The sequence below is a fragment of the Camarhynchus parvulus genome, chromosome 15 (genome assembly GCF_901933205.1).
Source record: "Camarhynchus parvulus chromosome 15, STF_HiC, whole genome shotgun sequence".
NCBI classification, from domain to species: Eukaryota; Metazoa; Chordata; class Aves; order Passeriformes; family Thraupidae; genus Camarhynchus; species Camarhynchus parvulus.
Genome location: NC_044585.1, coordinates 5,803,749 through 5,831,307, shown reverse-complemented (window position 1 = coordinate 5,831,307; position 27,559 = coordinate 5,803,749). Strand labels below are relative to the sequence as shown.

Genomic DNA, 27,559 nt, shown 5'->3' with positions numbered 1-27,559 from the left:
GAGTATTTAAACATTTGATAAATCATGAGTTAACTGAAGATAAAAATTAGGATGTTTTGGCACCAGCAAAATTCAATGCAAAGGTCTCAATCTGAATAGAAAATCTCTTAATTTCCTTAGTTGTTGTTAAACTGGTAGAGATAGCTGTGGTATCTGTGGCATTCACCTGTCCAGAAACCAAAGCCATGCTCACCCAAGTGAGCAGGGATGCTTTGGATGATGCAGTTATCTGTCAGCAGCCAGAAATTAAAACATTCATAAGACAGAAAAACACTTCCCTAAAATGAAAAAAAAACCAAACTGAATGAAAGCATGTAAGTGTCTGAGTGGATGATGCTGACTTTACTGTCCTCTAAACTATGCCTGCAGCAGCCCAGAGCTTATTGTCATATAAACCAAGAGACATAAAAGGAAAGCTGTCTCTATAGGCTACATGATGGAACTGGTGAGCAATTGCTCTGATAGTAGGGTGCTCTGTGTGTGATAATTGCCTACAGATAGAAATGCTGTGTAGAGGAATCACTGCTGGCACACTGACACAGGCTGGCAAGCTAAACAGTTTGGTGGAAGGATAAGAATCTACTACAGCTCTTTAAAATCACCCTCATTGTGATCACCTCATGGTCAAACATTACTTTCTCCACTGTGAGTAAAAGCATAGCACATTTCACAAATCATCCCTTAAAATAAAACCAGATTGCTGCATAAGAGACCAAGTCAGCACAAGCATGCACTGTGCTATACAAGTAGCACTGTACATTCTTAGGCAAGAATGTGCTGCTACACAGAGCTCAGAATGAAATGGGAACACTGATGGTGCTTAAGGTTTTACAGCCACCTCTGTGCTCGACTTTGACAATTATTTATTACCACTAATATTGTGCTTTGTAAACTTATACAGTGCTTTATGAAGAAAGACATGTTTCCTATTTTAAAGATCTTATAATCTTGTGGGCTGATAAGGGGTACAGATTATCCCTTGGATGTTCATAAATAGCATTAGCACTAAGAGTTTTATTAGCACTGGGTCCTTTCAAGCCTGTGGCTCTTTCTTTTTCTTAACAACACTTCCCTATTCAGGTGCTGAAATAAGGATTTCTACAGCATGATGTTCCAGGCTGGAATAATGTGGGCATTCTTTGGTTTTGCTTGTAGTGAAAGAGCAAAACCCAAGGAGAGTCCCAGCACAGTGGCTGTAGCTCTGCATGAGTTTAATCCACAGCCTTTGCTTGTCTCTCTGAGACTACAGATCTGGAGTTTGGGGGATGGCAGCAGAGAGCAGGCTCGGGAGGCTTGTGTGTGTGTGTGTGCTTGCGCGTGTTTTAAATAAACAAACAATGCAACAGCAACTTCAACAAATTGTGAGCGGTGCTAATTTGTTATAGGGCTGTCTTGCCTTCTGGCAGTGTTGATTTAGGAGAAGCTGAGCAGACTGGAACGGAGGCAGGGAGCTGCCGGTTCTCTTGCTCTGTATATGGTTCAGCATAAAATACTTTTAAGGGTCCTGTCCTGAGGAGCTTTTAGATTACAGGATAAAGCACATACATAGGCTGTCAATCCCCTTTTCAAAACCAAATCTTAGGCAAAAGTACCTTTCCCCCTGCTTTGCTCCACCCCTTCTACTTTCTTAAAATGAAGAGAAGTTTTAAGTCTTAATTCATGACAAAAGCCTATAATTTGTGTACTTTGAGGACTGCCAGGAAATCCTTGGCCTTGACAAGAATAGTGTGCAGGGAAGGAAAGGAGGAAGATCCTGTGCTTTGGACTGTAGCAAAGTTTTCAACACCCCATGACCTTGCTGGGCTGCCTTTCATAACGTGCCTGGGGCTGTAATCCCCCGGGCTGAGAAGCTGTCTGTCAGGGAGGGCTGGCCAAATGTGCCCCAGGTATCTGCAGCCCTGGACCACTGCTGTGCAGGGCTGGAGGACAAAGCCAGCAGGATGGGAGCCTTGCTAAGAAAAGGTGGATTTTGGAAACATACATAGAGTGACCCCCTGCAGTCTGTGAGCTGAGTTTAAATAATGCTTGAAGTCTCAAATGAAGAAGACAGAGGAATAAAACAATCAAAATAAGAAGTAGGGGTTGAGGAAAAGCAGCCAAAGAAATGAGGGATTTTGAAAGTGAGTAAACTCTGCTTTCCCATTAGGTCATTTGGATGCAATACAGGCAGTTTGTAGAACTTTGAGTCTGTTAGGCCTTCTGCTCTTACAAGCAACGGTGGCTTTCTGGCCTTCTCTCAATTGCCAGGCTTAGATGTGCTGAGACTTCGTGGTGGCTGCAAAGAATCAAATACAAAGGATTCAGGGTGATAGGTTAAGTATCTGACTTGGAGGGATGTTTGGTAGGCGGTACAGTCCTAATACTGCTGGGACCAATTCTTAGAGTGGTTTGCTTGAAAGACTTCACCAAAGTGAAACTTAAAAAGATGTCTTTGTTAAGTACAGGCCTGTGTATGGTCAGTTTTGGGGGAAAAGCAAAGAAAAGAAAATGTGGCGAAGTGCTAAAAGTGCTATATTTAAGGTGTCATTCATATTAAGAACTGTTGCTGGATCTGTAGATATGGGTAAAGGGAATGAGATTGTTTCTTATTGGAAAAAAAAATAAGATAGCAATGCATGTTTTGTGCACACTGTGCTCACCACTGCACTGGCTTATGGTGAGAGAGATGACATTTTTGTCCAAGACAGTTACTACACCCCTCAGCATGGACACTTGCTGTTAACTATTGCAAGCTCATGATATTAGCAGTATTGTGTGTGCAGATGCTCCTGTGCAGACTACTTCTCTCTGCAGAAACGTTTGCTGAGTCCACACCAGAAATGAAAATAAACAGGCCGATTGGGAGGATCTTTATCAAACCTGTTCCCATTTTTCCTGTACTCTGAGGCTTTGTTTGCTCTAACAAATCGTGTAACTAAGGAGTCTGAGTCACAGTCACTAGTTCCAGCTGCCTGCCTCATCCCTGTCCTGGAGATCCCTCCCCAGTTGCAGGGACAGTTGAAAGGGTCATGCATTTGCTCCAGTGTTACTGCATTTCACAACCTGCTATCAGCTTGTACCTGTGGTGACTCAGAGCCCTAAAGCAGTGCTGCAGCTGGGAGTGTCCTGTAGGACAGTCTTGGTTGGAAAAGGGTCATGACATTCCTCCTTCTGCACAGTGCTGGGTGTGCTCCTGCCCTCAGAGTGATGCTCAGCATGAGGCTGGCACCCCATGCACCCCCTGCCAAGTGGCCTTACCTTACTGAAGGACAGGGCCCAAGACTGGCACTCTCTAGGATTAACTGGGAGATTACAACGATCCTTTAGTAATGTCCTAAATTCTTGCATTGTAAAGGGAGAATTCTGCACAGGCTCAGAGGTGGCTGGGAAACAGAAATTTTGCATACCAAAGGGGCCTTTGAGCTACTTCATTCAATATGTTGTTATTTTCATGCAATAGGGAGTAAATAAATGAATTAAATGAGATTAGCATTGGACATTGGAGTTGCCTTTACTACTTGCAATGCAGGTACAACTACAACTGAGTTTCTCAGTTGTAGGATGAGAAGAAGAGCCCAGAGTCTACTGCTGGTTACTTAGTGGTCACGAGCTTCTGAAGCTTTGTTTTGTGCCCCTGCTCTGCTCCTGAGATCAGCTATGCTCTGTGGATATGCAAGAATTTTTAATGCCAGACTCTGGCTGACAAGATCTGCAATGTCCATGCCTCTCCCCTTCTCCTCCCAGTAGAGGTTTGGGTAGTCCTAGTCTCCTATGTGTCAGCAGTGACAATAAATGTATAACATACAAGCACTCTGTTTAGGAGTTGGCAGGAAGCTTCATTTCTGACTGCAGCGAGATGTTCTAACAGTAGGAAACACCTTTGGTTGAAGCAGTTCTCTACTAAACTCTGCCCTAGAGGGGAATACAACTATAGAGAAGAGCTCTTGCTTCACAGTGGCGAGAAGCAAATTGATGTAATCTGGGCGGGAAAAACCTCATGTTTGAGCTGCTGTTGAGGAAATACCTTTATGCAGCATTCACCTTCTGTTAAACTGAGAATTTCTGGTATTGCTGAGGGTTTTGCAGAGTTGTGATGCTGGGAGATTCAGCCAGAGTTCAGCTTGCTCTAATGCTGTGCAAAGTGTGATCTTCTGGAGAGGGGGGAGCTCCAAATTCCTGGGGCTCTGGCCTAGGGTGCTTCAAGTGTGGTAGTTAAGTGTGGGTTGGCCTGTTCATGCTGGCAGTGGTCTGTTCAGACTAGTTCAGCAAATGCTCTTGGCTGAGCACAGCCCAGGTCAGTAGGCAAACAGTTGCTTACATTTCACTTCTTCATTGTATTGACAAGATTTAAAAATCTTCAGCCTACAGCAGTCAAAACAGGGTGATCTGAATACAAAAGATCTATTATTTTAGTGTGAAAGGGGTTTGGTTACAGAGTTGTGGGGATAAGTATTCAGGTGGGAATGATGGGAGCACTGTCCTGGGCCTAAGCCCAGCAGATGTTCAGGAAGAATGAACTATCTTCTTAAACTCCGTCCTTTTCATGACAACCCATTCCATTTCTCAGGCCTGTGTCCTCCTTTATGCTCTCTCTCATTCAACATTAAGTATTATAGGTCTTTTTCATTTGGCCTTGTATTTTTAAAGGCTGATAGTATTCTCACTTTTTTAATGTAAGATTTCTATCTCCAGAAACACAGCTGGAGACATGCAGCCATCAATGTGATAAAAGCTGTGCACATGTTTCACTTCACCATGAGGGTTTAAAAACCCATGTTAAATCCCTGTCAGGCTGCAGGCTTATTTCTGTACTGGTTTTTGGTGGGTTTGGGCTTTGTTTGTTTGTTTTCACTGGGGCAGCATCACCACTTGTAGAAAGGGACCTGTTCTTAGCATCTACCCTGAGACTGCTCCATGATAATCCCGCTGGAGCTGATTAGAGGAACTCCATGGGAAGGATATGCACTGCAGAGGATACAACCAGCTTGTCAAACCTAGGGTAGCTGTGCTATGTGCCTTTCCCTGACATAGAAAAGATGATGTTGCTTTTTCCTTTGGGCAGGGGAGGGTGGAATTACAGATCTTAAGTTTTGCAATGCTCATACAAGCTGCAGATCATCATGAATCAACTTGATCTCCAGTCTCCAAGAATGGAGATTAAATTATCAGTGAAGCATCATTATAAATAGGAGAGGGTATATAGTGTCGTCTTCTCCCACCTTGCACCAAAGTATCCAGCCTGGTCCAATGCCATAACACCTCTAGAAGATATTTTCAAAGGCTTGGGAAGTGGGACAGGAAAATGGGGACAACACAGCGGATCAGGTTTGAAGTGTTTCTTCTGCTGCCTGTATTGTGTTGGGAATGAGACCAAAAGCTCTGGCACCAGGCTGTTCTTGTCATAGAGGCATTTCTACATGGTGATGATATTTCATTGCCTGAATTTCTGGGCAGAAGGAAGCTGGTGCAGACATCCTGAGATCTGCTGGTTTTGGATACATGTGAACTGGTCCCCCTGAAGCTCAGTGCTATTGGGAGTCATGAATGTAAGTGGCCAGGGAGCATCAGTAAGAAACTTGCAGAGTCCTGTTCTGCTTCTGTCACAGTTCACCAGCTGTGGGAGATGGGTGGAGGGGAGGTTGTTCTAGCAGTTACATATTTAAGGCAGGTGGCTGTATTAAAATGTACGTTTCAATTTTGATTGCAGTATTTTAATTGCATTTAACAGCGTCCCTGCTGGTTCTCCATTCTGCATCCGTGCAGCCACGTTCTATTGATGGCCTGTTGTGATTTCAATGGAACATCATGGGATGTACCTGGCACGTCGGGCAGCACTGGATGGAGGTGCCTTTAGCCCAATGTACCTGGCATGGTAAGCGGCAACCAAGTGGTTAAATCTGCATTCTACTGCTCACAGTTTCAGCTTGTATAGCAAGGTGTTCCTGCTTTGCTGCAGCCTTGCACTGACTGGAAATCACTTTGCTCTCCTGATTTTAGTGCTTTCATGCACACAGAGCCCCTTCCCTTTTCACCCACGGAGATTCCCCTTCCCTAGGAAGTTTGCCATGCAGTAGAGAAGGGCCTAGCCATGTCAGGCTCTCCTTGTTGTTCTAGAACATGAGAGAAGGGACTGGAAAATCATCTCACTCTTTTTTTCTCTCCTTTTTGGGCCAGGAGCTGGTAGCAGTTGAGCAGGTATTGCCCATGTCCCAAATATCCAAATGCTGCCGCACAGAGGTACCAGACAGGTGCTCATGCCCTTAAGCAAAGCTGTGCCGTTTCTGCAGCAGTCCTGCAAGAGCTGCCTTGGGGAGCCAGGAGGGCAGTTCTGCCTGGCACTAATTGGAATGTAACAAATTAAACAAGGGCCACTCTCAGTTTGCTGATGTGGTATCCTCTGCAAAATGATCCTCCATCCTCCATTTTCCTTCTCTTTTCCACGCCCACACCTACAAAATCAGCTGCACATCCTGATCTGTCCTGCATGTTTTCTCTTCCTCCCCCAGCTCTGCAGACCTCTGCCTGAGTAACTTCACATGTTAGTCTTAGCTATTTTAAAGTGCTAAATATTTGTGTGAGAAAAACAAGGGTGCTGCATCCTGTTTTCTGCTTGAGCCTTCTTCACAGAGCTTTTGCTGCTCCACTGCCAGTGATGAAAATGCATGTTTGTGCATCAGCTTCTGAATTCTGCTATCTGACTGCTCCAAGGGGCTGGGGATAGGGAACAATTTGGACTAACACAGTTCCAGCACTTCTCCCCATGCTTCTGCTGTTCTAGAATATGAATATCTTTAAAAGTCATGGGCTAACGACCTGCCAAGTGCAACTCCTGGGGGCAGGTTAGGGGCTGTGAACCATCCACTACACTGACACCTCTGAGGGTCCTTGTTCTGTTGGGATGTGGGGAAAGGAAGATCAGATAAGCCAGTGGGGAACAGGAAAGGTCTCTTCCCGGTGGGGTCATCAAGTGCTCAAAAAGAAGTTGGTTCATCTGAAACTGAAGAGTGCAGAAGTCATCTGTTTCAGTTTCACTCAGTTCCAGTAGCAGCTGGACACAGCATTTTTAATGCCAAATTGGTGGGAGAGAGCTATGTAGGAAACAGTGGATTTCATTTTGTTTTGTTCTTCTCCTTGCTCACTGCTGCAGTGTCTGCTCAGTGCAGCTCAACTGCTTGGGAAGGTGGAGAAATAAGTAAGCAGGCCACAGTCTTTTCGTGGGTCTATTATAACATGCACAGTAGGCTGATGTTTTAACAGCATCTAATTTGATACATCACATCTAATCTGTTTGTTGGTTTTTATCTGCAGTACTGTTAACTCACTGTTCAGGTGCTTGGTGTCTAGCCTTCTCATCCAGCCACAAATCCTCTACGTGCAATGAGTGATTCCTTAGATCTGTTTATGATTGATTCTTTGCTTCACTGGTGTTGCTTCTTAAAAGGTAAACAATATTCATGTGCTGCGATCTATAATTCAGATGAAATCAAAGAGCATCTCCTGGCAGAGGTTGCTAAGATAACACATTTAGCATTCATTCAGCAGTTACTTTTAGGTAGAGATTTAGTGATACTAAAGAGAATCAAACCTGTAGTGAATATGTAGATTCTATACTGTTGAAAGAGGTGAAGGGATTTCTCTTCTCCTCTGTTTAGCAATTTCATTTTCTGTGGTGTCCAGAGTCTTTGTGCAAATTGAGAGCAAATGAAGTTTTTTCCTGCTGTGTAGTGAGAGCAGCACAGCTTCAGGAGCAGCCTGTGTGTTGTGCAGAGCCCCTGGGGTCAGAGTGTGCCCTAGGCTGGGCACAGAAGCTCGCAGTTACCCAGCTCCTGGGGCAATATTGGGTGTGAAGATGCTGTCGGCTCTTAGCTTGCAAAGCTTTGTTTGATGTGTGGCATCTGCTTGCAGCATTACTGTATTCTGTGATTTGTGCCCTGTACTTCTCATGTCTTTGCATGTGCCGTGTCTCAGTGTCATGGATATGGTGGAGGTAGTGGAGAGTCTTAGCCTTGTTTCATTCCCTTCTAGCATGGGAGTATTTGAGCAGGTTCGCTGCTCTGAAAAAAGTGTCTTGAATGTGAGAAAACTAAGCTGAATCTGGGAAAAGACCATCACTGCTGCTATTTGTCCAGAGCCTTCTGTAATCCTCTTTTAAATACAAAGGGGTGAAATTTTGCACACCACATTCAATGTTTAAAGACTGTGGCCCCAGTGAGACATTTATGTATTCTTGAGGTCTGGGGAGTTGGGTTTTTTACTAGAAACGCACTTGAGCCTTTTCTGAACCAGGGCTCCTGTGAACTGGGAGTATACTTTTTCTGGTGTTTTGGTTTTTTTTTTCTTTCCAGAAAACAGAAAAGGAAGGGTTATTAAAAATGATACTGAAATACAAGAAGTATAAACCCACTGTGATTTTTCAGGGCTTTGGAGGGTTGTGGTGATGTTATTCAAATGTTACGGTTTGTTAAGAGACACTCCCTGCAAACTAATGGATAGCAAGGCCTTTCTAAGGCTGCACCTGCCATTTGTTTGTGCAAATAACTTTTAAACAGGATTTAAACTCACAGTTGTCCTAGGTCCCATGCTTTCAGCTAGAAGTGAGATTCTAGGAGTGCCATAAGTTAAGGAATAATGCCTGCTTCTCTTTTGCTAACAATTTTTCCAACACACCTTTCCTCCTCCACCTCTGAAATACATCATGGTCAAAGAAGGGTTTGTAAGTAGGCACTTCTATGAACTATCTGGACTGGATTTATTTTTGTTGAGGACTGCACAAGATACACAAGGCAGGTTGCTATAATGCTTTTGTCAACAAAGGGACCATCAGCCAAAGGAGTGTTCTCTGAGCCATACTCCTGTCCTGGTCAAAGCCCTTGGTGGGTAATTCTGATGACGTTTTAAACACAATGCTCTAAGCTTGGTTGAAGGTTTTGCTGCCTTGATTCATTAAATTCATTTTTTTGGGGTTGTTAAATCCATGTTAGACTTCAGCTAATAAATTCAAATTTGATAGGCAGGGTTATACTGCTTACACCAGACCACTGCTTTTGAAATCTACTGAAGGTAATAGCCTACCTTATACATATGTCCTACTGAACATGAACAGTCCTGTAAAATTTGACATGTGAGATAAATAGAGGTAATTTAAACAACTTGTACTATGCTAGTTTTTATGCAGCAGAACATACTCAGTAATAATAACATTATCTTTCTCATGAAGGTCAGTAGCAGAATTAGAATTCTAACTCTGTTTCCAGGGCTTTCTCTGCTGGCTTATTACTTGGTTTCAATATCATTTAAGGCAGAAAGAAAAAAAAAAGTAAAACAAAAAAAGTAAAACACTAAAAATATTCTGCATTAATAGCTGTTTTAAGCCTTAAGGCTTAGACAGCTTGAATCCAGTGATTTCTAGGCCTCTGCTTGAAGTGCTATATCAATGGGGAATAAGCCTACTTAAACTTCAGAATATCATTATTATTACTACTACTACTTTGTTTAGGCAGAAAATATTGGCTGTACTGTTTCCCTTCCTTTCCCATATTTATGTGTCCTTTATGGAACACTTAAAAATCATACCCAAGGATTTTGTGTGTTACATGCATGGAAAAGCACCATGATGTTTGCAGTGAAATTGTAGTACTGGGCTGTTTCTTGCTATCTGTAGTACTAGGCTGTATCTTGCTGTAAATGCAGGATGCATTTATATAGCAAGATGCTGTTAAGTTGCAAGCCATGTTTTTGTCCTCCCCTGTTGATGTATCTCAGTGATCCAGAAGTAAGGGCTCTTACTGGCCTGGCTAGATAAAAGTGGGTATTTTGTGCCTCTGTGTTGCTGCTTCTTCCCCTTAATCAGCAATTCTGGAAGCAATTCACTAGAACCAGACACGCTGCATCCTCCATCCTGCAGCTCTGATGTGACTAATTACATCAAAACTTGGTTTTTAAATGCTCAGCACTGCTCAGTGGAGGACAGGAGCCCTTGTCCTATCACGTTTTTCTGATTCTGCAGGGTGAGTTTCTATTACAGAAACACTACAGGTGGAACTAGCACCATGGCAAGCCTGTACTTCCTCCTTTTGGCTGCCACCCTTTCTAAAACCATCAAGCTCTGGGAACAACGTCCATGTGCACCAAGGCACCGCAGTGAATCCACTGTCTTCTTGGGTCGCCATCCACTGCTGAAACAAAATCAAATGGGAAAGTAGAGCAGCCTTTTTGCCTTTTTAGCTGTGGGTCAGGGTGATGCCAGAGGGATCTGTGTGGATGCTAAATTAGGTGCTGCTGCACTGAAGAGCCACCAAGAAATTCCACCAAAAGCATAAGCAAGCACCAGGCTGATCAGCAAACAAGCAAAGAGCTGTGTCCTGTGGAAGAAGGGAGGCACCTGCTTGGCACATCTGTTAGGAAAAGTACCAGGGTAGTCAAGCAACAATGCTGGAGGAAATATTTGATTTTTAAACTTTTTGGTAGCTTTGTTCATAAAGCAAAACTTCTCTGTTATGCAGAAATGGATGATGTAAATTTACTACCTTTCTACCAAATGCAGTCTTTCTATTTATCATCACATAGTAAGAATCGGATTTGAGGGAAGCAATTTTTTATACTGACTGCATCACTCCTTATTTCTTTTTGTCGTGTACCTATACTTGGCACAGAGGGAACATAATGCAGTCTAATGCTTCATTATTTGAACTCTGATGGGATAGAGTGTGGTAATGGAACACACAAACAATAAAAAAATTAACTGATGATGTTTTTAAGAGAGAACTTAAGCTCTTAATTTCTCTGTATTTATGGCTTGCTTCTCCTTCAATAAGAGAAATCTTTCAATAATATGATGAACTAAGAAAGGAAGTAGAAGGCTAAATGGTGGTTGTTGTTAATTTGGTATTTAATTCCTCCTTTTGAACCTCAGAAACTATTTTAAAACAACTTTAATGGATAAATGCAAGTAGTAGTTGGCACTTTCAAACAAACGCACACGCACCAAAAAGCGCTCCAAAAAACAAGGAAAAAAAATTAAAATTGATCTTGGATTCCCAAATGCAGTCCCAGATTGAATTCTGGGTTTGATTGTAGTATCTACCTAATGTGCAACTACAGTTAGTTCTGACATATCTCAATGTGGGTGTTTCCTGCAGTCCATACTACTGGGAAGGCCAATATAAACATCTAAACTAAAATACATCATGACTGCTGTTTGTGAAATGCATTAACTATATGCAGGTAACCACAATTTTCCTCTCTTTATAGTATTTCAGGATAAAGAAACTGTGACTTGAGATATGCTACTTAACTCTATTATTTCAAACAAAATTCTTCCAAAATTAAAGACAGAACAAAATTAACTTGAGAAAAATGTTTCAGATTTATGAAGACATTTGGTGACATTTAGCTAGCTCAGCATCCTGAATTTCAGCCAGTTGAGGGTTGATTCTAACCCTATGTGTTAATGGATTGGGATATGGACATAGCCAGGGGAGTGGTTTTTAAAGCAGCTTTTCATACTCTTGAGGAGGCTTCCCATTCACACTTCAGTGTGGGTAGTTCCATCTTCAATGGATTTAGTTGCTACATGTCATTTTCTCAACCCCAGAGCAGCTGGGTGTTACAAGATTTCAACATGTAACAGCCAAGAAACAAACTATACATTAAAGCTGGGAAGCTCCAGTTTATGCTAATTATTTTACATGCTCAGATATGCAAATGACAGTGAAGTAGATGCTTCTCTTTTCTTCCTCTTTTTCTCACTTCTCACCCTCCCTTCAAGTCTGTGTCAGGAGAGAAGAGCTTTCCTCTGTACCTAACTATTGTTTTCATGCTGGTATCTTTTGAATAGTGATTCTAGCCAATGACGATTGCGTTTGTAAAAAGATAATTACAAATCTGATTTTTGAAAGCCTTGAATCAAGTCTTAGCATGAGAAATATTTCTCTCTGTATTCCCAGCAGGATCACAGCTTGCAGGGCTCAATGTACTCAGATCTCCCTAGTCAGTGTCAAGCCTAACATAGCCTGCACTGTGTTAAACCAGTCTATTAAATGTAACCTGTTCTAGTGGAGATAGCAAGCTCACACCTCTCATTCTCGTGTTTTTCAGGTGGTAAGGTGAAGGTGAGAGGACGAGAAGGTGGAGATGGAACTGCCAAATCATGCCAAACAACTGCTACTGCAGCTGAACCAGCAACGAGCCAAAGGTTTCCTCTGTGATGTGATCATTGTGGTAGAAAATGCCCTGTTTCGTGCCCATAAGAACATCCTGGCAGCCAGCAGCATGTATTTCAAATCCCTTGTCCTGCATGACAACCTGATAAACTTAGACACGGACATGGTGAACCCCACCGTGTTCCGGCAGATCTTGGACTTTATTTATACTGGCAAGCTCTTAACGACTGACCAGCCTGGTGAACAGAACTTTAATGCTCTCCTCACCGCAGCAAGCTACCTCCAACTGCACGACCTGGCAGCTCTCTGCAGAAAGAAGCTGAAGCGGAACGGCAAGTCCTTTGCTGGCAAGGCCGGTGGCCTTGGTGTTGGGAGATCTGCCAGGAGTCAGAGACTTTCCACTGCTTCAGTCATCCAAGCTCGCTATTCAGGGTCAAATGAGGGGTTGAAGGGCTCGCACTCAAAGGAGCTGTCAAAGGGAAAGCTCTCGGATGACGAGGTCTTCATCAGCAGCTCCAACCAAGAGAACTGTCACTCCTTAAGCAGGGGAACCAGCAAGAACGGTGGTGGGAGCAGCAGCGCGACAACGGGAGCACCGGTGACCAGGAACTAGGCCTTGACCTGTCCAAAAAAAGCCCCTCGCTCCCTGTCGCAGCCTCCCACGATGACACGCAGCACAGTGAAAGCCAGCACGGCTCTCCCCAATCTGCCTCAGCCCCTGCAGCCAACAGTGCCTCATCGTTCGACGAGCCTGGCGTCGGAGCCCCCCACAGCATGGTGGACAGCAGCGACCCCATGGAGATGGAGCTGAGCGAGGAGTGCCACCACTCGCTGACAGAGAGCAGCCAGCGCAAGGGCCTCCGGCACTCGTCCCGCAAGAAGGAGTGGATCAAGAAAGACAACGCCTTTGACCGAAAAGAAGGGGGCAAAGACAGGGACGAGGGTGAAGGGCTGCCCAATGGTATCCTGCTGGGGCCCTTGTCCAAGTCTGTGGAGAGGAATCTGGCTGGGGCCTACGGGGCAGACCTGCCCTACCCGTGTAAGGAGGAGGTAGAAAACGGTAAGGAGAACAGTGATGACAGTGGCCAGAGTGAGAGCGAGAGTGGTGGCCATACCAGTGCCAACTATGTCTACCGGCAGGAGGGGTTTGAGCCAGTGGCTTATGGTGACAACCTGTATGTCTGCATCCCCTGTGGCAAAGGCTTCCCGAGCTCTGAGCAGCTCAATGCCCACGTGGAAACGCACACCGAGGAAGACCTTTACATCAAGGAGGAAGGCACATACGGCAGCAAGGATGAAGCTGAGGATTTGTCCAACCCCAATCAGTCCTATGCTGCGGAGTCCCGGCCCTTCAAGTGTTCAGTGTGTGAGAAAAGCTACAAGGATCCGGCCACGCTGCGGCAGCACGAGAAGACTCACTGGCTGACACGGCCCTTCCCTTGCAACATCTGCGGCAAGATGTTCACACAGCGTGGCACCATGACACGGCACATGCGCAGCCACTTGGGGCTCAAGCCCTTTGCTTGCGAGGAATGTGGGATGCGCTTTACCCGGCAGTACCGACTAACAGAGCATATGCGTGTCCACTCAGGAGAAAAACCTTACGAATGTCAACTGTGTGGTGGGAAATTCACCCAGCAGCGCAATCTGATCAGCCACCTGCGAATGCATACCTCTCCCACATAAGCCAAAGACTCCAGAATGAGCTTCAAGCCCATCCGCAGTGATTTACCTTTCTGTAGACTTGCTGCTTTAAAAAAACAAGAAAAAAGAAAAAAAAAAACAAAAAAGGGGCAATTCCCCATACTCTGTTCAGTCATGAGAGGCCTAAACAAATGTAGCTTTAACATTTAAAAAAAAAAGTTCCTTTTTTTTCCTTTTTTTAAAAAAAGAAAGGTCCACAGCCAAGCTGATGCATTTAGTCCCAGTCTCCCTTCAAATTTTGATGACCTGGCAAGAAATGCCTCTTTTTGCACACATCAACTTCATTGCCATATTGTTTATCTGGAGCAGGTAGGGGGACCTTGGGGAACTTTCAGCCTCTGCTGGCTCCCCCTCCCTGCCTCTTTCTGTGTTCCTGTCACTGTACTCACCTCCTCTCTTAAAACCAAACTCAGTAGGGGTATTTCTTGCCATTAAAAAAAAAACAAAATACACCTTTCCAGTGGCCTAAGTAGCTGTGAAATAACAGCATTCTCAAGTGCAGAAGCTGTGTCTGTGGACCATCTCACGGGGTTGGCAGTCTCTCCAGAGCCTGTGGGAAAGCCACAGCAGTGGTGGAGCCCAGCCCTGTACCCCTGGGCTGGCGATGGTGTGAGGAGCAGCTCTCAGGGCTGCACCAGTCCCAGTACTTCATTTAAACAAATGGCGAAGCCTCCCTTCCCATCCCTCCCCATTTTGGTTTTGATCTTTGTCCTTGGCACACATAACCACGTGCCAGCTTCTCCCATAAAACATGCAAACCTCTTTTGCCTTACCCATGACTGAACAGGGACTGGATGCCCTGGGAATTTCTTTCAGTGAGCAGGGGGTTGTCTTTACTTTTCTAGTAGTTTCGTATGAATATTCTTTGCTTAGAGGTACTTGTTTTATTAAAGGAAAAACCATTGTAACGTTTATGTGAATGTTTGAACTGGAAGGTCTGAGGTTAATTCTAGGGTGGGTGGGTGGGGAGGGGGTTTGATGTAGGCTGGACTTGCTACAAGTTCCATAGGTACTTTTTTATTATTTTTTTATTTTATTTTTTGTGTGTGTGTATGTTTTTAGCTTTCCTCCCTCACTAAAGAGCAAGTCTGTGTGGACAGACTTGTTACCTTTGCTACCTCTTGAATTCATGAGAACAATAAGATGGTTAGTGAAAGATTAGGCATTTTTTTTAATTGTAAGTAATTAAATGTATAAAAGTAGAAGCTAAATTAAAGTTAAGGGATTTTTACCACCCCATCCTTCCATCAAAAGTCAACTAGAGAAACGTTAAAGCAAAGCTTGGCCAAAGACAAAGCAAAAAATACACTGAGCTAGAGGCTGTGCTGGCTGCTTGGACTGGCTCAATTTGCAGTCTCTTGGCTGTCTGTAGTCACTTTTAGATAAAAGCAGAAAACTTCTCTGAGCTTTCTGGGCCCTTTCCAGCTTTGTTTATTGAGTCTGGATACTATGGGGAGGGGAGAATGTCCCCCTCATCTTCCACTCCCCCAGCACATCTGGGTCAGTCTGTAAACACCTGGCAGGACAGAGGGTGAGGGCATAGCAGCCTATAATTTACTAGAATCCAGAGTGCAATAAGGTGGGGGAGAGGAGGAGAAAGAAAACCAAAGTGTTTCATATCCTCCCTTTTAGACAATTTAACACACGCGCACAAAAAAAAAAAAAAAGAAAAAATGAAAAGAAAAAGAAACAAAACGTTCTTGCAACATCTGCCTAAGACATCACAGCCAACAGCTGCTATTGGTTTAGGAGAGAAGACAGAGAACTTTGCCCACCGATTCTTGGCCCCCTTGACTTTGTTGGCGTGACCTTGTGGAAAGCTATGGCTTATTTCAAGCCTCCCGTGACTGTGGTGGTAAAAATTCACAGCCAGTAGAATCATCCCTTCTGAAATGACTAAGGTTTACACTTGCATTTTTTCATTTGTTGGTTTTTGGTGTTTTGTTTTTTTTTTTTTCCACTCAAACCAGTATAGTCTCTATGCGTAAGTTTTACCAAACCTCACGTTTTGTCTTTTTAAAAATAAAAAAAAAACAAAACGAACAATTTTTTAAAGTTTTGACCAAAAAAGAAAAAAAAAAAAAGAAAAAGTGAGCATGTTTGACTAAAACAAAGAAATATAAGCTTCATTTTCTATTGGGGTTTTTTTGGGTTTTTTTTTTGTTTTGTTTTGTTTCGTTTCGTTTCTTGTTATTTGGGTTTTTTTTTAAAGTAGACTAGTCCATGAGAAGTTTTTGGGTCAATTGACTGAACTGAGTAAACTGGAATCCAGGCTCCAAGCAATAGACAACCCAAAGGCGCTGAGCCTTGGCCTGGTGTCACGTTACAGGGAACACTCGCCCCTCTCCAGCCGCTCCCGGTGCTTCTCCCGGTGCCATCGTCCGCTCGCTCCCGGACGCCTGCGAGCCCTGGAGCGCGGGAGGGGTGCATGGACTTTTGCTTTTCTCGAATTGTGCTGAGACGCGCTGTTTATTTTTCGGGGGTTAAGTGGGCTTCTAGCGTCTTTAGCACTTCCACATTTTTGAATATATATTGAATTATTTTCTCCTTGATTCTTTGTCAACCCCCTCCGCCCGAGAATGTCCCCAAAATAGTCTTTGGGAAGGACAGGGAAGGCCGTGCCATCTACCTTGCTCTCAGAGGGAATCTAAGCAGAGCCCGGGGACAGCTGTGCAAGATGAGTTCTGGGCACTGTCACCCCGCCTTTGCCTCCCTTGCAGCCACCCACGGCGGAGCTGGCCCCGCTCCGGCTCCCTTGGAGCTAAGGGCCCATTCCAAAGCCGGGTTTAGCTCCCTTAGCGCGGGATGGGCCCTGTCCCTGCAGTGGCGCTGGGGACAGCAGCTGGAGCTGCCCGGAGTCACCTTGGGACAGCGGCTCTCGCGGGGACCGAGGGAGCCGAGCCCGGGAGCAGCCCAGGCACGGAGCTCCTCAGCCGGCAAACCCCTGCTCCCCCTCTCTTAATTCCATTTTTACATGTGTGTGGGTGATGTAGCTTCTCGCCCTGCCCCAGGCCCCTTTCATTTGTTTCTTAAGCCTCGAGAATTATGTTGAACTTTCAGGACCCAATGCTATTTTTTTAAAACTATTTTTGGAGCATCTTTTTTTTTTTTTTTAAATCCCCTCCCCAGCACTTAAACAGTACGACATAAAGTCTGTGTACAGCAAGAGTATTGTACAAAAGGAAATTATGTTCTTTTTTCAAATAGCTATGTAAAGTTGTGTTCCATAGACTGAGTATAAACAACGTTTTCCAAATTGTGACAGTAATAATTAATAACTAATAATACTCAAAACTTCAGGGACTGTTTCAGGCCTGCTTGGGGCCTAAACACTCAACTGCATTTGTACGACATAGTATTGTATCAACATTTTTCTGTATTTTAATGAGAAAGCAAAACACTAGTTTCATATTTAAGATTTTAAGAATTTTAGGGTGGGGGGAGGGAGCTGCATTTTTGTTTTTTTTAAATTTTATTTTGAAATTTTTTTTAAAATACACAAAGAGCCTCAAGAGGAAAAACCAATTTAAAAGGAAACAAAAAAAAAAAAAAGAAAAAAAAAGAGGCCTGGCAGCTTAAGTATATGCTTTAGTCACTTAGTTCCAGAATGTTTTCGGAATAACAGGAAAAAGAAGATAAAATAGCAAAAGTTGTATAAAAGAATAAGAAGCTCATACCCAAATTCACAAAACTATTTTTTAAACCAAAGCACATTTGAATGAGTATGGAACCTCACTTGGCTCAGAAAAGTACTAATATATTTATCTCATTGTTTACATAAACTTTTACAGTTTCAGACCTCAACAGATCTAGGGGCCAGTCAAAATTAATCTTTGCTTTTTCCATTGGTTTGTCTCTGAAGGCTACGCAGTGTTCCCCAGCTTGGGAGGGGGAATCTGTGTCCCAGCCTGCATTCCAGCCCTGCTCTGGGAGGGTGGGGAGAGGGTGGGCAATTACAATTATGGCATGTAGAATTTTTTTTTTTCTTCGATCCATGAGAGATGTTGCTGGGAGTGAGACCCAGGCACTATTGTAGAGGCATTTCGGCCTCCCTCTTCCTCAGAGGAGTCTGAGGGAACCAAGAGGGCAAAGGGAGATGCAGGAAGCTCTAGAGATAAGAAAGGATGTTAGAAGATGTTAGGAGCTGCTGTACCCAGCACATCTCCTGAACTTTAGCCACAGGGAGCCGGGCTGTTTTCCAGTCCTTTACTGCAAAACTTCCAAAAACAAATTCCTGGCAAAAAATCTCCAAAGGCCCAGCTCTGTGCACTTGGGGCTGTTAGCAGGAGCCACAAAGCTCACAGAAGACACCAAAGAGCTATTGACATGCAGCTTCTGTGGGGCTTTGCGGGGCAGAGCTGCCGGCCCTGCCCTCGGGGCACCGAGCAGCCCGGCCTGGGCTGGGACCGAGCCTGGGGCTCCTCTGGGCCCCCTTACGGGAACCCTGGATTGACTCACTCCACACCTTACAGTCCTGCACAAAGAGCCCAACCAAAACTCCTAAGGCTGCCTAGGTGGAAACCTAAGCCCATCTGCATGGTAGAACAGTTTAAAGATGACCAATGAGGATGGTTTGCTAAAATAACGCTGAAGCCAAAAATAAAAAGGTTTAAGAAAGCTCCCCATCATTAGTCTTGGCCCTTTGTAGCTTTTACTTCTACACCAAAGCCACCTCAAACATTTGAGGGGGGGCTGATGGAAAATGAAATATTAATTTTGCCTGGTCTTAATATCTAACAAAGATGGTGCAAACACTATTTGACAGTGTTGTTTTTGTATCAATATGTATGTGCAGTAATGAATGTATTTATTTCTCAGATTCTGTATGCACAGTTTTGCAATGTAATTCAGAAAGTTGCAAACACAAAGATGTGTCCGCAGGGTCTTCTCTACAGGATTTCAAAAAAATGAAAAAAATATATTAAAAAAAAAAGAAAAAAAAAAGAAAAAAGGAATCTCAGAGACTCAGCATAGCCATAAACCATAACCTGTGAAGACAATACAAAGACTGGACTTTTGTAGCTTTGCATAGAAGAGGAATTTATGTTTTGCTGTATTTAAATGTTTCAATTTACAGTGTCACTCTTTTAAAATTCCTGTTTTGGTTTTTGTTTTTGTTTTCCTCTCTCTCTTGTGTGTGGAAAGCATTGTTTTCAAGCAGTGCAGGTTCAAAGTCTGGGTTAGCAGTATTTTAACATGTTGCTTCAGTTCTGAAAAGCAGGAATATGGGTCTTGACCAGAGAAACATCCAGTACACTTAGTGAAACAAAATGAAATTTGAGGTGACTGCTGGCAAAATCCAGAGAAGGTAAAAGTCACTTGAGGAATAGCTGTGTGCTTCTGATGGCAGCTTGTGACTGAGACAAGTCTGTTGTCCTGCCTGAAGGACAGGATGCAGCTCCTTTTTAGAGTCCCTCATCCCTCACTTACTGTTTACTGTGGTAGCAATAAGGATCTCACAAGTGGGGAGTGGAGGCCTGGGATGGGCAGAGGGAGCTCCGTGCCAAACCCCACAGCCTCTGCCCGTCTCATGGTGGGCCTTGCAGATGATGCTGAAGCATCAGGTTCACCACAGCACAGGGGGCCGGAGCCCCTGGGAGAAGCTGTGCTTTCCAAAGCCTCTTGTTCCAGTATTGGTGGAGTCAGCACCTACTACAGTCTTACAAATTAGCATGAAGAAAGGATGTTTGCTGATTTCTGGATGTTTGCCAAATTCTGAAACCTTTCCAATCAACAGTACTGGAGTTAAGGGAAAAGCAAATAAAAAACAAAGAAACAAAACCTCCCTACGTTTTAATTGGGTGTAAGAGGCTCTGGGTAGCAAACATCAAGCTGTCCCCAGACAGCAGAGATGCTCATCATTGAGATGGCACATTTGGATAAACATTTGTTTAAGCAAGAATTTAAAATCTAAATGAACCCAGAGCTGTAATTCTGGAATAATTAAAGAGACTTAGGGCATTTTTTTCTTAGTTTTTGTTCAAGTAATTACTTGCTCAACATCAGTAAAGTCTCCATTTACTGTAAAATCCTTTCTTTTTATAAGCTTATTCTTGCACTCCAGAACTGGCCATATTCTTGAAAAAGAAAATTTAGGGGTTGCTTTCAATAGCTGAAAGTAGCCTTTTGCCATGTTTTAAGTCCCAGGGTACTTTATGATCCTGATTTTAGTGCAGGAAACAAGCAGGCAAAAGGAAAAGCTGTTTCTCAGCCCCTTTCCACTCCTCGTATTTTGCATTTTTTCAGAATAGGGTAAGAAATTTCACCTTTGATTATTTCCTGTTAGACTCACTAAATTTGCTGCTTTCCTTGCAAAAGGAAAATATCTGGGAACCCTTGTGAGGCAGTTCCAGTTCGGCTGTAAGGTTCCTAGCTGATCCTCCAAGTCAGGAAGCCTCCTTTGTTTCAGCCCTGGTTCATCTTTCTGCCACATCAAAACTGCTGTTTATTCTGCTTTCTTTGTTTTAACTAACAACTCAAAGGTCCTAAAACAGAAGTTTAGAGAGAAAAATGCATTTTTGTTCCATTGTCTCCTATTGCCACCATCTCCTTTCCTTCCTTCCCTAATTTTCCTGAGCATTTTGGAGGCCAGTGTTGGGCACAGGGATCAGGGGATCAGTGTTTTTGGAGCAGAGCAGCCCCTGTGGCACGTGGTAGGGCAGGTCTGAACCACCACACCTGATGTGGCATTTGTTGGCAGTTAGGGACCCACTTCATAGTGCTGCTTCCCCCGAGGAGTGGGGCTGGTTTACACTTCCTCTGTCACAAGTTACCAATCGAAGCACTCTCAGCACAGCTGTTCCTCTGACCTTCCACAGGACTTTTGACTGGCTGGGGATAATTTTTCTACCAGGAGAGGATCTTGTTCTGGCTGGCTGGATATTTTTCCCCATTTTATTTTAATATTTTTGATACAACTGAAAAAGGGATGTTGCATCACCCCTTTTGGTTTTTGTTTTTTGTTTGTTCGGGTTTTTTTGATTTTAAGCCTTAACTATCAGTCAGTCTGGAAGCCCTGGATGTTTCCTGGGGAGGGGGGAAGGAGGGAAGGTCAAGGGAAAGGCCAACATTCCTGCTGCAATGTTCTGTTCATTTCCTTCAAGAGCTTGAATTCAGGTCAGAGCCACAATAGTTGTGGCTTCAACTCAAGTGTCATATAAAAGATACAGAAATTATAATATGATCTCAGCATTCAGAAATTTGCAGTCTTAATGTACAGTGATGAGAAACTGTTATTTTATGATCTTTTCATTAAAAGCTTGATTGAAAAATTACATCTCTTGCTCTAGAGTTCACCTTGTTCCTATAGCTGACTCTCTCCATGTTTTCTCTTCATTTACTCTTGCCCAGGGATCTGAACCAGCTACTTCACAAGGAGACCCCCCCTCCCCACATACACAGCCTAAAAAAGGCACTCAGCCTCACATTTTATGCACCTCTGTACTTGGGTCATAAGCTAAAATCTGACACTTGTTAGAATATAAGAAAGGATGAATTGTGTGGGCCAGGTGGGCACACAGAAACAGTGCAGGCACTGCATAATGGACTAATCATAATTTCACTTTTTTTGTTGTGACCCTGAGCAAGATGAGGCTGATTTTGAAAAGTTATCCCTGTTTTGTCCTAACCACAGTCTGAAAGCAGTGTTTGCCAGAGACAGGAGATGGTAGGTGGACCTTCCAATCCATAAATCTCTCCAGACTATTTGGGCTCTAAGTGTAACTATGAGGACCAGCGAGGAAGCTGAGGCAGAAAAGTTTCCTAAAAGAAATTATAGTTCTCCACCCACCTATGGTGCAGGTAAAGGGAGTAAATACTTCCAGGGAAGATTAATATAATTGATGACAGAATCACCACTGCAGATTACAACCCCTCCAATGTTACAATTCAGTCATTTTTCCTTGACAAGGTTAAATATGACTCTAGCAAAATTAATTCACATTTCCAGAGCCTGGGTTCTAAATGGTATTTTTTCAGGTTCCCAAGCCAAGTTTTTGGATCTAAGAATTCTTTAATAAAATACCTGATTGAAACAAATAAAGCATCTTCACTACAATGCAAGAGCCAAGCCTAATATTTTGCAGCCCTGCCTTTGTAACACTACTCACCAGCTCAGTTGTGCCGTTTCTCCCAGAGCACGGGGGAATGCTGTAATGTACAGCAGAGTAACTCTGCTGTTGAATTCATATAGTTCATTTTTTTCTTTAAGCACAATGCTGACTATATTTTAAAGTGACTGAAGGAGCTTCAAGTTTAGTCGGTTTTCTGACAGGTTGCAAAGTCAGCAGCACTGGCAAGAAAATAATTTTTATTTGTCCTTGGAGATGTGTTTTACCCAGCAAGGTTAAAGAGAAGGACAAAAATGAACAGAAAAACAGATGAAGAGCTACAGAAAACCAGAGACTGTTTTTCAACATCTTGGATGTGGTAATGAGCCTGCAGTCTTTTCCCAGCTACCAGTGATTTTTTCTGGTTTTTCCCTTTTATTTCTAATTTCTTCTGGAAGTTTTTGCTTCCTGGCACCCGTTTCTCTGTGGCAGAAGTGGTTTCTAGCATAGTTAAAAGATTGCATGTTCTATTTTACTTTCTTTGCCGTGGTCAGCTCCTTTTCATCTCATAAGATCCTGTAACAACTATACAAAACTCTTCATACAGTAACTCCCAACTGAAATGCAGCTGCCTCTGCAGTGGAACACTGAAATATGTACAACTGAAGTGCAGAGTGCAGGATGTAAAGGATACCAGATATGTCTGGAATGCCTGGGAATTTGTACTTTCTTCCCTCTGCTTTCATTAGCCCCATTTATTGGTAGGATTTCTTTTCTCCCAAACCCACACTCGTTTGCTTCCTCTCCACTACCCTTCTCCCTCTTGAAGAGCAGACATTGGGTCAAACCTTTGAATGATAGGTTTGGCTTTTGCTTTCTTGCAGGAAATATTTCATCAAAATTGGAACTTTCCATGGGAACAATTTTTTTTTTAAATGAGATTTTGTTTCAGCCACTGTTGAGGTTCCATTTGGACTCTGCTGAGTAGATACAGATGGAAAATATTTGTTTCATAAGAATCATCATGACTGGTACCACAATGAGAAGTTAAAAAGGAAGGACAATTTTTTAGTAAAGAATAATTTCAGGTCAGTGAGCGCTGAAAGACTAGCATCTCACTTTGCAAATTATTTCTAAAATATGCCTTCATCCTGTTTTGTATTGAAGATAAACTGAAGCACTAGAGATTTCATCTGCAAGTAATGCTACATTTTCAAAAGGTCTAAGACTGCTGAAGCAGTTACTAACTATTAATTTTGTGTGTCTGAGTTTTGTTTGTCTGGATGTCTTACAAAGTTGTCCAGGTTTCAGCAAATTGATTTTGTGTGCACTTGTGCAAAGCCTGCTGTGTACCAAGTTTAGTGTGACCTGGCTTAAAGCAGTAATAACTAAAGCAGGTGCACTGCCATAGCAAAATGCATTGTTCTTTGTCTAGTTATTTTTCCTGTGCTGTGGGAGGCAGCTCCTGCAGCCCCCTGTGAGCTGCACCTGAAGAATCAAACTGCATCTCCCACAGGAGAGGTTGGCTGCTCTCAGCAGAGCCTTAAGTCACTCATCCCTTCCATGGGCTGTGTTTATGCTCATGTTCAGCTCCCAACTCAGAACCATAAATACTCCAAACTTTGCTATTTGGACCAAAACTGCTTCCCTCTGCATCTCCTCTGGGCACTTCTCTTGCCTAAATTCTGCAGTTTCCTCCTTGCTACAGGTCACCATATCACATCTTCCTTCCTTCCCTTCATGGCTCTGTAGCAATGATCAGTTTTGGGTTTGCTTTTTTTGCCCTGCAGTTGTGCTGTCTTAGTGATGAACACTGTTGGAAGCTGCTGCAGAGCAAGGTTTGGATCCATATGTTTCAGCTCAGTAGCTGAGCCAGTTGTAAGAAAGCACAATCTCCCTGCAGTTACAGCACATCCAGAGCTCCAACACTGCAGAGCACAGAACATCCATCATACTGTCTTCTGCTGTTCCAGGTGCTAAGAAGAGAGACCAATGGAGCTGGCATGTATCAGCCCACGAGGTGATTCATGGCCCAGCCTACTTCCTTTGCTTCTGCCTTCTCATCATTTTGCCCCTTTCTTTTTAGTAAGGAGAGATGTTGTTGCAGGGCTCTCTCAGCAGAAGAGGGTAATTTTGGGGATAATTTGGCTCTGAAGCAAAGGCCTAATTCTCCCTCTCTGTTCTTGTCCATCCTCTCCTTCTTGTACACAATAATTAGATTTAAAAAAACCAGACAGAATCCTGCACCCCTTGTCTCTGGATCCAGCTGGTTCCTTTACTTTTCATTAGAGATTTTGAGTTTGATAAAAATCAAGAACTCTTGCAGAAGCCATGCTTGAAGCAAGCAGCATTTTAGGCTAGTAAAATTAAGACATAGCTTTCCCTTGATTTCAGAGGACAGCAGTGGCACAGCAGATTCCAGCTCTAAGATCTTTTGGCCAATCTCCCTTCACAGTCCCCAGTCAGGCACTGGGGATTCAGACACAGGAACCTGGCCAGACGACATAACCACATCCCCTGGCTCTGGCTGCACAGGGAGCACTTTATGAGCACTAGGCAGAACTGAGCTTCACACCTGGGTAGATGCTGCTGTTCTGTAGCCCTACAGAGCTCTGTGCCTTTGCAGTAACAGGCCTGGCCATTCAAACACCATCTGGGACTGGCCAGACAGATCTCACTGCAGGACAGTGGTAACAGCAGCATCACCAGATGTCAGTTCTCAGCCTCCCAAGGATCTGTAAAACGTGCAGAACTAAGCTCTGGGTTTCTAGCCTTGTCACCAGAGGCCCTTGCTACCCCCATCACCAGGCAGCAGCCTCCTGCCAAGTCCAGCTGGTCCCCTTGCCACAATAGCAGCCAAAGGCCAGCCAGAGAAGATTGCACAACCAGGCCTTGATCTGTATTTTCCACTGCTCAGCCAGAAAACCCCTCCTTTTTTCCAGCACAGCTGTTTTCCATCTCTGCTCAGGAAACATGCCCTGTTTTTGATTCCTGGTCTTGCTTTATGAAGCAATCATGGGCAGGCTGTCTGGGTGGAATGGGTCACGAAGTGGTGGATAACTCTGGATTCTGAACACCAACACAGAACAAAGGGGAGCTTTGCCAAGGCTCAGGTGAGCCTGGGGTCAGCACACAGACAGGCTACTGACGTAAGCACAAACGCAAGGTTTTCTTTCTCTGGGCTGTAGTGTTTGAAATCCCCCCTCCCTTTTCCTCTCCTGCCTGCTTGCCACAGCCTTTTCCTGGTTAGAGCCATGTTTCAGTAACAACATGTATGGGTGATGGTGTCATTATTTTGCTACATCTTACTCACACTAAACTCCTGGGCCACGGTGGCTGTTGTTCCTAAGCTGCCAGCCTTGTACAGCTCGGTTAATGAGCTGCCTGTTTGTTCCCTCCTAGGCATTTTGGGTGACAGTATCAGAACACATAGCTGCAGCTGGGTAAAGGCAGCCTTGCTGTTAGAGACAGTTCAGCCCTGTGCACACAGAGGGTGGTGGGGTGGCAGACAGTGGCTGGAAAGCCAGGATGAAGTGCAGACCCGGATGTGGTCCACTCAGGAACACCAGCAGCCAGAAACACCCTGGCATTGCACTTCTTGGCTCTCTCCCCAAAACACTGGAAATTAGCCAGCTCCCTGGCCATATCGACCTGGAAATTAGCTAGCTTCCTCAAGGGTTAAGGCATTAATGTTAACACCATCTATATTAACTAAAAATAATATGTGTGCAAAAACATCTGAGTTACAGCTGTTACAAGAGTCCTACCTTGCCTTTTTAGAGTCCTTCACATGTGAAGTGTGGTCCTGTAGAGCAAAGGCCTATAAAGTGTATTTTATGCTGGAAGAGGTAGAAGGAGAAGTTACATTTGACTTGGAGCTCAACAGAGGTGCTTCAGGACAGGCTTTGTGATCACGAAGGGCAGAACAAATGATGAAGGAGGCTGACCACTTTTTCTAATTTATTTTTTCTGTGTAGGGTTGAGCTAACAACCAGCTGGGTCTGTGCCTCTAGGTAGAGGAAACACAGAAAAAGAGAAGGGAAGCAGAGTTCCACCTCCATTTCTTTTATAAATTTTCATTGATCAGTTCCTGGCCACTCTAACTGGTTTAAGAGTCTCCACACAAAGGACTTAGTGCCATAAGAGGAAGGACTCAAAAATCATGGAATTGAATCCTTGCTGCCATCACAAAGCCATAGCCTGCAGGAGCAGCAGCAGCTGACATGGGCAGCAACTCAGGAATCTTTCACTATAGCTACTTCTTTGCTTTTCAGTGGGAGTCCTTGTCCCAGGACTGAGGGTGCAGTGGGAACTGGAGGAGGGGAAGGAAAGCAAGCAGGCTTAAAGCTCTCCAGGAGTGCATTGCAGACCTACCAGTTGGCTCTTCCAGTCTCAGGACTCACACCAGACCATAGGATGCAGTATAGGATGTGCACAAACACTGGCAAGAGGGAGAGATGCCAGCCCTTGGTGTAGGCTCTGCCCTAGCCTGGCTGCACAGCTTTGCTCACAATGGGGGGTGTGTATCTGCCAGGGATTGTCACAAACTCCCCCTCCTGACAAGGGGTGTGAGGTTCCTGTCCTTTGCTGTGTATGTGTGCACACAATACAGTCTGTGAGCATCTTGTCCTGCTTCCTCCCTTTGAAAGCAAACGTCAGAGGGATCTCCATGATTTTAAAGAGAATTTAGCTTATACTTCTGAGCTCCTTACAAGATGGGTACCTTTCAAACCTCCTGACCACTGTGAATGCTTTCTGCAGAGGCATACTGACTTCCCTTGACTCAGCTGGAGTGCCCACCTGTTCTCATTGCACTTTTGCTCTGCACAGCACTGTTCCACCAGCTGGCATACTACAGAAGACCTCTGCCTACAAAGCCCAGACCGGTTCCTGGTCCATAGCAAAACAGTCATACAAGTAAAACAACAATTTCCAGATAAAAAGGTAGCCCAATAGTAGTTCATGCAGTCTGTGGGTCACATCATCCCAGCAGCATGGCCCTTTCACACCCCTAGGAACCAGTGAAGCAACATTCTTGAGCAACAAAGGGAAGCATGACACAGTGGCACATAAAATGAACTTGTTAAACTTCTTCCACTGCCATATTCTTTCTGCTGGGCTCTGATTTAACCTTATCTCCAATGCCAGCACCTTGTCTTTACCTTCATTCCCATTCACTTTTACAGTGTCATTTTCTTTTGCATGAAGCACAATTAAAGAAGCTTAGGGAAAAGAAAGATTTCCTTTGTTTTGATGCCAAAGCTAAATGTTTTTCTTTTTTTCCCTTTACAGTTTTCTAGTCTAAACAAGAGATGACATACCTTTTGAAAAGCAGCTTTCCTGAGGTGCCTTGTGCCCTGAAAACATACACAACTGGAAGTTCCAGTGCTCCAGAGCAGCTGTAGGTGTTTCTACTGCCCTTGGGTAGCTAGAAGAAGGGCTGGATTCCATGCTCTGTGGCTTCAGTCTTCTCTAGAAATGGCAATACATGAAAGCATCAGCATCTTGAACAGCCTTCCTCGACGTCTCAGTTTACTCTACTGAGATATTCAGAAAGGTGATGCTTTGGAAAGCTGATCTCAAATCATACAGTATAGCAGTAAAGGTAAGAGATCTCTTAATATTGCAAGAAGTACAAAGCAAAGCACAAAGTTTCTCCAGGCCTTC

At 43.9% G+C, this 27,559-nt stretch overlaps 1 protein-coding gene across 1 annotated transcript in view; it reads left to right on the top strand.

Annotated features, from left to right (window-relative positions):
* Window positions 1-13,893, top strand: part of HIC2 (HIC ZBTB transcriptional repressor 2) — a 71,158-nt gene extending 57,265 nt beyond the window's left edge. Inside the window, 3 exon segments of the mRNA XM_030959241.1 lie at window positions 5,708-5,851; window positions 12,076-12,721; window positions 12,724-13,893. Coding sequence (XP_030815101.1) covers window positions 12,112-12,721; window positions 12,724-13,826 — 1,713 coding nt within the window. The 5' untranslated portion in view covers window positions 5,708-5,851; window positions 12,076-12,111 and the 3' untranslated portion in view covers window positions 13,827-13,893.
* The last annotated feature ends 13,666 nt before the right edge of the window (window positions 13,894-27,559 follow it).